Source organism: Cervus canadensis, chromosome 6 (assembly GCF_019320065.1).
Source record: "Cervus canadensis isolate Bull #8, Minnesota chromosome 6, ASM1932006v1, whole genome shotgun sequence".
In the NCBI taxonomy this organism is placed as follows: domain Eukaryota; kingdom Metazoa; phylum Chordata; class Mammalia; order Artiodactyla; family Cervidae; genus Cervus; species Cervus canadensis.
Window position 1 is genome coordinate 74,272,000 of NC_057391.1, and position 12,138 is coordinate 74,284,137.

At 44.0% G+C, this 12,138-nt stretch overlaps 2 protein-coding genes across 4 annotated transcripts in view; one reads left to right on the forward strand and one right to left on the reverse strand.

Annotated features, from left to right (window-relative positions):
- The window catches only part of PLEKHH1 (pleckstrin homology, MyTH4 and FERM domain containing H1), a 53,243-nt gene extending 49,685 nt beyond the window's left edge, over window positions 1-3,558 (forward strand). For both annotated transcript variants that reach the window (XM_043472352.1, XM_043472351.1), the window contains 3 exons: window positions 769-855; window positions 1,117-1,263; window positions 2,169-3,558. In XM_043472352.1, the coding sequence (XP_043328287.1) occupies window positions 769-855; window positions 1,117-1,263; window positions 2,169-2,279 (345 nt within the window). In that variant the 3' untranslated portion in view covers window positions 2,280-3,558. The remainder of the gene's footprint in view (window positions 1-768; window positions 856-1,116; window positions 1,264-2,168) is intronic.
- A 989-nt stretch (window positions 3,559-4,547) lies between these two features.
- On the reverse strand, window positions 4,548-11,584 carry PIGH (phosphatidylinositol glycan anchor biosynthesis class H). Of its 2 annotated transcripts, none has more exons than XM_043472359.1 (4): window positions 11,315-11,584; window positions 7,550-7,759; window positions 7,016-7,096; window positions 4,548-5,205 (listed from the first exon to the last, which is right to left on the reverse strand). In XM_043472359.1, exons 1-4 carry the CDS (start codon window positions 11,522-11,524, stop codon window positions 5,113-5,115), a joined length of 594 nt encoding a protein of 197 aa, XP_043328294.1. In that variant the 5' UTR covers window positions 11,525-11,584; the 3' UTR covers window positions 4,548-5,112. The 2 variants fall into 2 exon arrangements, with proteins under 2 accessions (XP_043328294.1, XP_043328293.1); XM_043472358.1 differs by having other exon boundaries at window positions 7,016-7,099; window positions 11,315-11,581.
- Window positions 11,585-12,138: the final 554 nt, after the last annotated feature.

Here is a 12,138-nt window from a genome sequence, read left to right on the forward strand (position 1 = left end):
TAATAATTCTCTCTCTAAATACATATATAATTTTTTTTACAAGTTGTCACAGTGCCATGAAGGAAAAGTACAGGGGTGTTATAAAGGCATATAACATGGGGACCCTCTTGGCCTGGAAGGTTGGGGAAAGCTCCTGATGAAAGAGACATGTCCATCTCTGCCCCCAGACTTCTGGGTAGAAGAGATAGAAAATCTAGATTGCCCTCATGCAACCCTGGCAGGGAAAATTAGTCATTCTAGAACTTGTCCACCAAATAGTCACTTTTCTCCCTGGTAGGGCCTAAAGCCTTTAAGGTTGCATTACTGTTTTCCTGATTTTTAAAAAAATAGTCCCTAGAAAATTGGTTGAAGCAGGATGCACTGGTGCTGGGAAAAACTGGGTGGAATGCTTTCAGTTTCTGAGAGCCAGAAGACAGCCTCTTCTCCATGCCTGTGACGGAACAGCCAGGGCTGGCCTCTGCAGCAGGAACAGTGTGCCTTGCTCTGTACCGTAGCAGGGTGGGCTGTGGGTACTGCAAGAAAGTGGTACCCTTCCCCACTCAGCCTAGTTCGTAAGTGGCCAGAGCTCCAAGCCAGATGCCTCCCGCCACGAGCAGTCTGTTTATCCAGCATGCTGCACAAATACCATCATCTGTGTTTTCCAAAAGGAGAAAAAAGTTGGAAATCACTGCCTAGGAGATCCCTGGATGTGCCTTCTACCTCAGAAAGCTCTAGTGGTTCAGAATCCTAGCTGTGACTCGGTCTGATGGGATTTTCCTGTTCCCCCAGCCTGCACAGCTGTCTTCCAAGGAGAGAACTCTGGTGTGGATTGCTGTGAATGAGGATGGAGTCAGCATCTTGGACCACAACACTATGGTATGGGAGGGTGAGGGCTGGCTCCCTGGCTCCTCCTGTCTGCACTCAGAGTCCTGAGCTGAGTGACCGTGGTTGCGCTGCCCCCACTCCCCCCGCCCCCCGAAGCACTACTGTCCTCTAGTCTAGACACAGCTATAGACATTTGAATGGAGCTCTCCAAAGTGTGGCCACTTCAGACTTCTCTTTCCTGGTCTGACGAGACTCCCAGCTCAGGAGGCAGGGGGAAGGCTGCCCAGGAACTAACTGGATCGCTTCTGACAGCAAGTGCACATCACGTATCCCTACTCTTGGGTGACGACCTTTGGTGGCTGCCGAGATGACTTCATGCTTGTGATCAGATCCCTTCCGGACCAGAGCTCTGGGAAAGGTCACATTGAGAAGTTGATCTTCCGGATGGCTGCTCCCAAGGTGGGCCTGAAAGCTGCTAAAACATTTGACTCTGATCGGGTATGATGAGGTGGGCTTGGAGCATAGAAAGGAAACTGAGGTTGTGATAATACTCCAGAAGGGCCCCGCCCGAACAAAAACGTTTGGGCTTGTCTCTCATCAGTACCCCTGAGGATGCTGGGCTGGTAGGTAGAGGGGCTGGTGGGGGCACTCCTCACGCTACTTCCATTCTGTCAGCCACCGCGCCGGGCAGCTTGAGCTGGGGGGCCTCTCGCTGCTCGTCCTTGCAGCAGGCCCAGGCCCAGGGCGGCTTCCTCCTCCAGGCGCTCTCGCCTTGCCTTGGGTTCTGCTGTCCCAGCACTGGTCACAAGTGGGCCAGTCAGCACGGGCCCCCCTTTCCCTGGGGTTTTGAAGAAGGCCCAAAGACCTGTTTCACTTTAAGGGCTTTGTTCCTACTCAGTACAGGAAATGTTGATTGGGAAAAATAACAATTCCAGAGACTCTGAAACCGAAGTTCTGATTTATAGTTCCTGGTTCCCTTCTGAGCAGCTGGAAACCCTGTTGTTTTAATCCTAAAGCTGGAGTTTGACAAACCTCCTCCTTTAATACTGCCCCTGCCGAAGGAGAGGACACACAGGTCCCTTCCTCCAGGGAGGCCGCTTGCCCCAGCTTGGAGACAACCAGAGCAGAACGTTGGTCCTCCTGTTTTCAGGAGGTACTGTGGACTCCAGACGCCCATTTCACTGGTTGTCTGACCCTCACCAGTAATGATCCCCCGCCTTGGACATTTCCACCCTGGGTGGGTATCTAAGAGACAAACCGAAGCCCAAGAAGCTTATGTACCCAGTGCAACAGCTAATGAGAGAGCGAGCCAGGATTCAAGCCAAAGCTAGTTCCATTCCTTCATTTCTCTGTTGTCTCCTTAGATTGCAGAGATGACCTTCATCTTGGCCAGCTACATGAACCACTGCTCCACAACTGTGAACCCACCCACCACCCCCACTGCTGCCTGCCAGCCATGGGAACTGCATGGATGACAGTTCTTTGCTTCTGTTCCCTGTGCTGCCAAGGGGCCAACGTTGCTGTGAATATTCCTCCTGTCCTTTTCCCCACCACCACCTGGTCCCTCTGGGATGAGAGACACGCATCCTTGGGTGTGATACTACTGTGATGGCTCCGATAGCCCCCTGCAACCCGCCCCGGTTGTTCTGTGAAATGTGTACTTCGGTGTCCATGAAGCCTTTACTCTCCAGGTGCCTTATCATGTTCCAGGGCCAACCTTTAGAAATCCAGACCCAGTGTAAAAACCACTTTTCCCCCCACAAAAATACTGAGCTGTGGACGCTGTTCGGTTCCAGACACAGGGTTGGCCCGCCGTCCCTGACTACTGAGGGCATCAGTGCTGTACGTCAGTTTCCCTGCACTGCTGTTCTCAGGGAGACTAGTGTTTTTTATATTGTCTATGGTCCTCACGCAGGGATTTATACTTGAAGTTTTTCTGACATCCCTGAACGGGAGAGGACTAGAATTTCTAATTCACTTGAACTTCAGCAAAAGCCTGGAACTCACTCAGGCTAGACTTCCTTTCCCACATGGGAGAGGTGTTGGCGGGGCTGGAGACAGAGGAGTCGACCCACCTTTCCCCTTCCCCTGCTACACACGAGGCATCAATGGCGCCCTTCCAGGGCAGAGGCCCCTGTCCCTGCAGGACAAGGTGCTTTACCCCGAGAGTGAGGCTGTTCTCCTCACACTGGACCGTCAGCCCAGCTGAGTACAAGCAAGGGCAGGGATGGGTCCACCCTGACCTCTCCCTGTCTCATTTTAACGACTGGACAGGGCTCAGTGAAGGCTGTGCTTACTACTGTAGAAGGTGGGCGTCACTTATTCCCCTGCTCATTGAAAGACTGAGCAAATGCATCCTGCTCTTTGCTAAAAATGACTCAGAAACAGAAGATCCCCCCTCCAGGCTTGTGAGCCTGGATTTGCTTAAGACTTCTGGTGAACTTGCACTGGGAATTAGTTTGAGGGCAGAGCACACACATGTGTTATCTGATGCCTGAGAGCATCTGGTGAAAGAAATTCAAAGTTTCTTTCACCTTTTGTCTTCCCAATGATACCAATATCTCCCCAACCCCCCCAAGTGAGACCTGCTGTTGAGTGCAGAGAAGATCTTGTCTCCGCCCTCCCCTGACAGGAAAAAAAAAAAAGACGAAAGAGTTCATTTATACTCTGATTTTCCAACACTGGAGAAACTGAGTTTTATTTCATAACTCTAAGACAGCCTTATCATTTTTCAATAAAGTGCTGAACAAACTATATGGTTTAGCAGTAGCATCCATGAACCAAGCCTTTAACCCCAACAAAGTGTGTCGTGGGGGCACACTGCTGAAACTGCAAGGCTGGAACTCATTTATCTGAACACCTCAGCTGCCGTACGCTTCCCCTCTCTCACGCTTTACACTGAGGAGCATGATGAGAAAGGCAGCACATCAGCGTGTCTGCCTCTTTTAAATGAACTGGACTTTGCCAGGCTGGCAATTTTATAGCTGCCTCCCATTTTGGTTTCTCCCTTTCCCCCAGGATTTGGGATTTAGCTGAGACATTTCTACCTCGAACAAGTCACATGTCACATGTCCCACAGGCTCCTGATAACCCTTCCAGGGCTGGTGTAAAAGGCAGAAGTTACAGCTCTGGTTTTGTAATATCGTGAGTATCTCTAAGGCAAATAAGGATATTATCATCTCCAGGACCCTGTACAGAACTACTCTGCACAGAACACAGGAGCTAGGTGGACAGAGACTAGTCCTTTGTAGGACATTGCTTCCTACTAACCAGTCCCTGAAGGGATTGCTTTTTTCTTTCTTAACTTTTATACAGGAATACTGCACAGTTGGAAAAATTATCTTTTATCAAAAGAGCTGATTCAGGAGTTAAAAAAAAAAAAAATCCCAAAGAAAAAGCAAGCAGGGATGGAGCTGTGTTTATAGTGAGTTTAGAGGGTCAAGCTGTTTCCCCTGCCCTGTCTTCTTCCCCGCCCTTCAGGAATCCTCCCTAGTTTGTTGATTTTATACAAAAGAAACTGCCTTATAAACAAAGGCTTCTACAGTATGTATGTTTATCCTTCTTCAACATGTCTGGGAACCAAAGTCAAATTTCTGTCTGGCTTTTTGTTTCATCCCTCTTGGCAAAAGAAGTTTTTGGAGCCATAGACAATGCTGAGTAACAAGAGTATTAATGTGCTTGACACCCTTGACTGAAATGCCACGATCATGTTTGTCAATAAAAAGCAGCTGTCTGAAGCAAGCAGTGGTGTATGTTTCGGAAGAAGTTCTGTTTATTAAGAGAATCATCATAAAGTAACCCTGTACAGAACCCAGGAGCTAGGTGGACAGAGACTAGTCTTTTGTAGGATATTGCTTCCCAGTAACCAGTCCTGAAGGGCTTGCCTTTTTTTCTTTCTTAACTTTTATACAGGGATACTGCAAAGTTGGAAAAATTATCTTTATCAAAAGAGTTGATGTCAGTTTCCCATTTTCTATAAATTCCAACAAAAAGTAAGCCCAAGTATGCTCACAAAGTGCGTTTAGTCAACATTACTCCTAATATAGAGTTTCGAGGTCTCCCCTCAATTGGTAAAATAAATAAAACCTTACAAGAGGAACACTAAAATATACATTAATACTTTGCTCAATATCACACAATAAGTTAGGTTTCCAGTCACCTGCTCTATGACTCTGAGATCCACCACATCCATACTGGTTTCTCAGACTATGTCCACTTGAAGGTTTAAAATACAGAAAATAAGCCAGCCACTGTGGCTTAGGAGTCATCTCCTTTTGAAGACATTACTGGCTTTCTGAATGCTGGGACTCATGGGTTTGTTGATGTGGCTTTCTGGTGTGCCAGGATCTCCTGGCAGCTTCTGTATACTTCAATCAAGCAGTCCAGCCGGGGCTTGGCACTCTGAATTCCAAAGGGGGAGAAATGCAGAGTCAAGATGAACGTTAAGAGACTGATTAGTGGTGTTGCGTCCATGTGCAACCTTGATCTTTCACCCACAACCCGGGCCGGCGGCGGGGGGGACGTCTAAACGGCACAGGTGTGGGCTCAGAGAGGCAGAAGTTCAGGCCTCACAGGACTTTGCTGAGAGTAATCCCTAACCAGGCCCACAGCCCAGCCTGTGAACTGTAGGAAGCAGGAGCTCAAAAGACAGTTTTTAATCTGTCTAAATTTCATGACCTCCGCTTAAGAGCAAGAAAGGGGAGTAACAAGGACAGGCCCTCTTGGGAAGTGTCACAAGCTGTGAAGCAGCTCTCAGAGACAAGAAGGGCACTTTAATATGTAAATATTTCAAATTATTTTGTATAATGAATACAATCAAAAGAAAAGCCACAGAATGAGAAAAATGTATGTGGAAAGCATATTTAATAAAAGTTGGCTACCTAAAATAAATTGTTACAATGCATAATCAATATGTAGTATCTGCTTGACTAATAGAGGAGATGGATAGCTTAAAACAAGAGAAAATACTGATAGGTAATACTTACAAGGAAATATAAAAGTCTGTTATTTAAAGAGATACAAATTTAGTAACTCTAAATTCCTTTAACTATATACTAAACTAAAAAATAGCTAAAACTACTGTTAAGACAAGACTACATAAAAACAAGCACAAATTCCCAAAAGTATAGTAAAGTTGTCTAATCTCTAGAGCCAAATCTCAAACACTATTATATTAAAATCTATGAAAGTATTCATAAGCTTTAATAAAATTTTGAGATATAATGCAAAAGAATTTTAGCTTAGCTGCCTTAAATCCTTTGTGAAAAAGGCAGTGAGGCAGAATTAACTGCATATATAACTTTATATACCTATAAAATAGTTTATTGTAATTATGTTTGTATGTTTTTTCTAAGAGCAAAATAAAAAATAATCTGGATGTGGTTTTAAAAGCTAGCAAATGATGTGGCTAAATAAACTGATATTTGACATGATGATATAATTATTTAAAATAATTAAGTATAATGGCTTTTGTAGATACATGAAAAAATATATATTAAAAAACCAATTATGGCTGATTCACATTGTTGTATGGCAGAAACCAATACAACACTGTAAAACAATTATCCTTCAATTAAAAAAAAAAAAGATGTAAAAAAAAGAGTCAACTGAAGAAAACAAGCAAGATACCACAACAGTGTGCAGCAGTCTGTATAGATCAGTAGCATCTGTGTAAAATCATATATTGGGCTTCCCTGGTCACTCAGTGGTAAAGAATCCTGCCAGTGCAGGAGACCCAGGCTCCACCCCTGGGTCGGGAAGATCCCCTGGAGAAGGAACTAGGCAACCACTCCAGTATCTTTGCCTGGGTAATCCCATGGACAGAGGAGCCTAAAGGGCTACAGTCCATGGAGTCTCAAAGAGTTAGACACGACTTAGTGACTAAACAACAACAAAAATCACATCCTGGCAGACTGACAGAGTCGAAGCAGGTGAATGATGATATATATGCAGAAGCTGCTACACATGTGTTATTATCTCTAAAATTTGTATAGGTTCCTAATATTTCTGAAAGTTTTATCTGCCTCAGAAAGGAATTTCTGAAATAACATTCTAATTCTTAGTAAAAATAGCCCTCAGGAATCCTCAAATATTCTTGACAACAGAAGATTACATTCCTACTGAACCTAAGAAGCAGTGGATCTGCTTAGAGAAGGAGTAAGGTAAAGGATTTCTCTGGAGAAAAAACTTAAGAAAAGTCTTCTGTGCTCACCTGGAAGAGGGGTACTACTTGGGATATCCCATGTGGTTCCACTGGATCCTTCAATAAAATGCAGAGGTAGTAAATCACCTTCTGCTGTAAGAAAAATAAACCAAATAGGAGAGATCTAGGTGAAACTCAGTTTTCTTCCTCAAAACATTTCATAAATGAAATAACACTTGATAGCTTCTGAACTGAGAGAGAGGTATATTCTCATTCTTTAGAGGAAAAAAGACAACAACAACAACCAGAGATGATTCTGAGGCTGGGCTAGACAATAAAGTTGAAATGCTAACTCCCTATCCATGAAAACCTACTGCATCTCTTTAAGAATAAAGGGTGTTGTTTTCAATACAAGTTTACTTTTATGGTTTAAAGACATGCCAGCCAAAAAGAAAACACTCTAAGTACTAGTACACGGAGCCCTCAAGTTTAATTCTGTGACATCACTGACTTTAGGTATTAAGACTCAGTTTAGATCCAGACACACCCCATGGGCTGCCTCCTCTAGGGAGGCCTGTAACATTTACCACTTTAAATACTTACCATGTAAATAGCCTCATTAATGATGACATCCTTCACCTTGCCCATCTCAATGAAGGTGGTGCTTTCTTTGCCTGAGGCATAGGATGAGGTCATCTGGATGCCCAGGGAATCAATGATTAACAGAGTCTCGTGATCAATCTTTACAAAATGGAGGTAACCAAGCAGGCCTAAGAGAGTGATGAAGATGGCAGCAGAGAGGATCATGCTGTTCTGAAGAGAAAGCCAGACACAGGCGGTAAGGTTAACAAGTGTTTCTCTGCTGGTTAATAAGTTAACTCCAGACAATGTGGGAAAAAACCTTTGTTTTCCTGTGAGGTGAATGAATAGGAAGAACGTGCGTGAAGGAAGAGGAAGCTACTTTTATTTGGGCTCTGCAGTGCTAGGGAAGCACATGATAAAACACATCCAGACAACAAATGGACAGGTCTGGGGAGGAGACCCTCCCTCAGCAGGATATCCATCACACTACTTTCCGAGATTTTTCTTCCAAAATTGCAACTTAAGGACTCAGATTTTTTCTTCTCACCTTTCATCAGTAAAATATGTAGCAAAATCTCAGACTGAACAGTAATAAAATGCTTAGCACAGTGCAGCAGATAATACTCAACAGCCACTCCTGCTTCCTAATACTCCCGCCAACAACTGGTTCAGAAATGGACCAATGACACAACTCTAGCCAATAACATATAAGGGGAAGTCTGCTGGAGGGCTTTCTAGAAAACTAAGTCCATCTCAAGAAAGAGATCCAAGGAAGAGAAGGCCCCTTCATCCTGAAGTTTTGATGCCCAGAACTACATGGCCTCTGCTATGTGGAAAGCTAGGTTGAGGACAGGTAAAGACTAGAAGATTGGTAAGATAAAAAACCTAAATCAACTGAGCTTCTTATGCCCTCTAGAGCTTCTTATACCCTCTGGTTTTGTTAAATAATAAAGATCTTACTATTCAGGGCTCTTTTGGTTGCTTTGGGTTATGACTGACTGATGTGTTAAGGCTGACTGACTAGCTGAAATAACTGTGTTAAGGGCCTCCAAAATGGTATTATTTCTTTGACTCTAAGACACATTTACAACCTTTTAATATTTCTGAAGTTGAAGTGTGTTTTTCTATCGAGGTATGTTTTTTTGTTTTCCTTTTTTTTTTTTTTTTCCCAAAAAAGCTATTTAGAAGGAAGGCACAGGGAAAAAAATCATTGGTGACCTAGAATCACAAGAGATTCACTAATTTATGGCTGTCATTCCTTGAGGGCAGGAGGTGTTTTATTACTAATCTTTGTTACTGAAAAGATACCCTCTTTGACCTAACTCTTGTCAGACTCTTGTTGAACAATGCAGGCCTTGTTGGCGAAGTTGTAGCAAGACTCTTGCTAAGTGAGTTTAGAGAAGACGCTCACCTTGGTTATCTGATCACCCTGGCCTGCCTTCAGCAAGAATCCTGTCGAATCAATTTAGCCAGAATCCCCCATTTACTCATGTTTCCTTTTAGTAATTTTGCATCCGTTGACCACTGACCCTGCTCTTTGGCTATGAATTTCTACTGGTCCCTGCTGTATTCAGAATTGAACCCAACCTTCAATACTGAGGTCTCTCTTCTCCCACTGCAATAGTTTCTGAATGAAATCTGTTTTTATTGCTTTAACTACTGACCAGCTCTGGTACTTCTTTCTACATAACACATAGTTAAGAGTTAGATAAGAGATCTAGAAACTATTTGGACCTGTGATCTGCTTTTGTCTGGTCCACATTAAGCTAAGACTGTTTTTGTGGGGTTTTTTTTACAATTTTTGAAGGGTTGATAAAGAAAATGAAACAGAAGAATATGAGACAGAGACCTGCAAAGCCGAAAATATTTACTATTTGGCCTTTTCAAGAAAAAGTTTGCTGACCTCTGCACTAGATAATTATTTATTAGTTAACAAATGGAGGATGGAGAAATCTATGTGCTGGGTCTTTGGTGGGCCCAGAAATACCTACATTGAGTTAATTAAATGTCTAGTACCTAGTACAGTGTCTTGTATATAGTGTGAACTGAATAAGCATTATGGAAGAATGGAGAGAGATAAACTTTAGTTCTGGCCCTTACAGACTTATTAGAGGCAAGATTAAAATATATAAAATATTTTTGGAGAATACTATAATATAGAAGTGACTAAAACAGGATTAACAGAGAAAGAGAAAAAGCAAGAAAGAGAGAGTTTAATTAAAGCACACAGGAATATCCTATGAAGACTTCTAAGGAAGCAGGATTAAACTGGTGCTGAGGAGGTGGTGATTACTGACAGATATACTTAGCTGTCAGATATACTTAGGACAGAGGAAGAACATTCTAGGTTGGAATAAGTAAGGTAAAAACCTAGAATCTTAATAGAACTGTGAATTCAAAAACTGGGAGGAAAGAAGGAATGAAGAACAGTATATACTTAGGGGATTTTAATATTATTTTTAAATTTTTTATTTTATTTTGGAGTATAGTTGATTTATAATGTGTTAGTTTCAGGTATAGAGCAGAGTGATTCATTTATACATATTCATTTATCTTCACATTTTGAAATTCTTTTCCTATTGAGGTTATTACAAAATATTAAGTAGAGTTCCCTGTGCTACACAGTAGGTCCTTGTTAGTTACCTATTTTAAATATAGTAGTGTGTATATATCAATCCCAAACTTCCAATTTATCCCTCCCCCCTTCTTTCCCCTATGGTAACCATAAGTTTGTTTTCTAAGTCTGTGAGTCTATTTTGTAGGTAAGTTCATTTGCTTACGTAGGGGGGTCTGACCCATATCAGCTTTCCTATAATCACTGCCCAAAACTTTATTATCCCTGCATGTTTTATACTTAATTTTTCTTTCTGAAATTCTAAAAATTCAATATTGGTTTGGATTGAAGTAAAACCACATGTCTTAATGAATTCCTCCAACAGATTTCTTCTTATCTTAGCTGAGATTCATTACTCTGATTAATAGTTTTGAGTAGGCGGAAAAATAGAAATTCTGGTACACAGAGCCCTTAAGAAGTACTGCAATGGAGTTTAAAGGAAGATAAGGTTACTTTCAGTTCAGTCTCTCAGTCGTGTCCGACTCTTTGCTACCCCTCACAATGCTGTGACGCTGGTATAGAAGGTATCAATTCCATTTTAGAGGTGTGAAAACGGAACCTGAGAAAACACTGGTGGGAATGAATCTGGAAGTTAAGCACAGAAACCACCCATCTCTGAAATCTCACAGTGCTTTAGAAAATACTTGGAAGTGGGGTAGTGATTGTGGGGTGGGGGAGGTTAGACCGCCCTGAAAGAGAGAGATTCTTAACCTGCGTGTGAGAACTGCGGAGGCAAAGACAGTTTCTCGAAGACTGTAAAAGGTATTGTCAGCAGTGATTCCTGTGACGAGTGGAAGTGATGGGTAAGGACGATCCATCATCCACCTAGTTCTCTGAACTCTTGGAACTGAACTACCGTGAGCGTGTACTACACAGAGCACACGGAAGTTAACGTTTTAGGCTGTCGAGCAAGGACGAGATGTATGCTGAGTGGAACCACAGGGCAGAGAGCAGCGACTCCAGAGCAGGGATAAAGTACAAGAGCGCAAAGTTCACTCAACGTTAAGGAAAGAAGAGAGCTGTCCAGCAGCGGAATGGCGTCCCCTGAACCAGCGAGTTTCTGCCCTCCAGGCCGCACGCCTGCAGGAGGGTCCGGCGAGAGCTCTGGGCTCGAGCCTAAGACCCCAAAGATCCTTCCAAACCCGAGCCCCCGACTCCAAGGCCGGCCTTACCTCACAGAGGGTGAAGAGTCCGTAGGCCGCCAGCCACACGGTGCAGGTGACAGCGGTGAGCGAGCGCAACGAGATCCGAGGGCAGCTGAGGCAGAACTCTAGGCAGGAAGGGGAGTAGTATCGGCGGTGCAAGGCCAGACGGCCGCCGCAGATATCTGAGAAGCTCCGCTCGTCCTCCATGGCCGGTTCGCCGGCCCCAGGCCCAGCCATGCCGCGCCGCTCTAGCGCGCCCTCCAGCGTCCTCTCGCTGGTTCTGGACTCACTTCCCCACCGCGGGGTTGGCCACGCCCCTCCTCTGGCGGCGCGCAGCCGCAGTTCGGCGCGGACAGCGGCGAAGGCTCTTGAGGGGTTGTCTTTTCACGCGCTGCGCGGCCGGGATTCTAAGTGTATATACCACCGAGATTCGTAGGGGGTGCCAGTGCCTGAGCGGACAGATGAAAACCGCTATTAACGTGCTTTCCACTCGACAAACTGATTTTTATTTACAAACTAGAGTATGCCCCCCAGGAGGCAGTCAGCAGGTATTCGTTCATACCATTCATTTATTCATTCATTTCGGTGCCAGGCCATTTTAAGTGCTGAAGGTACAGAGGTGAACAGGATCGACAAGGTCCCTGGCTTCAAGCAGCTTCCTTCCTATTGAGAAACAATATAGAAATAATTCCAGAGAGTGCTGTTGCAGTAATATGACCTGCAGGGGTGGCTTGGGAGTCAGGAAAGTCTCAGAGAAAATATACCAGAGCTGCAAGGATATGGAGCCAGACTAGTCTCTGGGAACTCGGGAAGAGGAATTTGCCAGGAAGGAGGACCAGAAAAGACAAAGC

Coding starts and splice junctions, on each gene's coding strand:
- PIGH (XM_043472358.1), bottom strand. CDS start 11,524: ATGGCTGGGCCTGGGGCCGGCGAACCGGCCATGGAGGACGAGCGGAGC. Junction 7,760..11,314: donor GACTCTTCACCCTCTGTGAG/GTAAGGCCGGCC, acceptor CTTTCTCTTCAG/AACAGCATGATCCTCTCTGC. Junction 7,100..7,549: donor TTAATGAGGCTATTTACATG/GTAAGTATTTAA, acceptor TTTTTCTTACAG/CAGAAGGTGATTTACTACCT.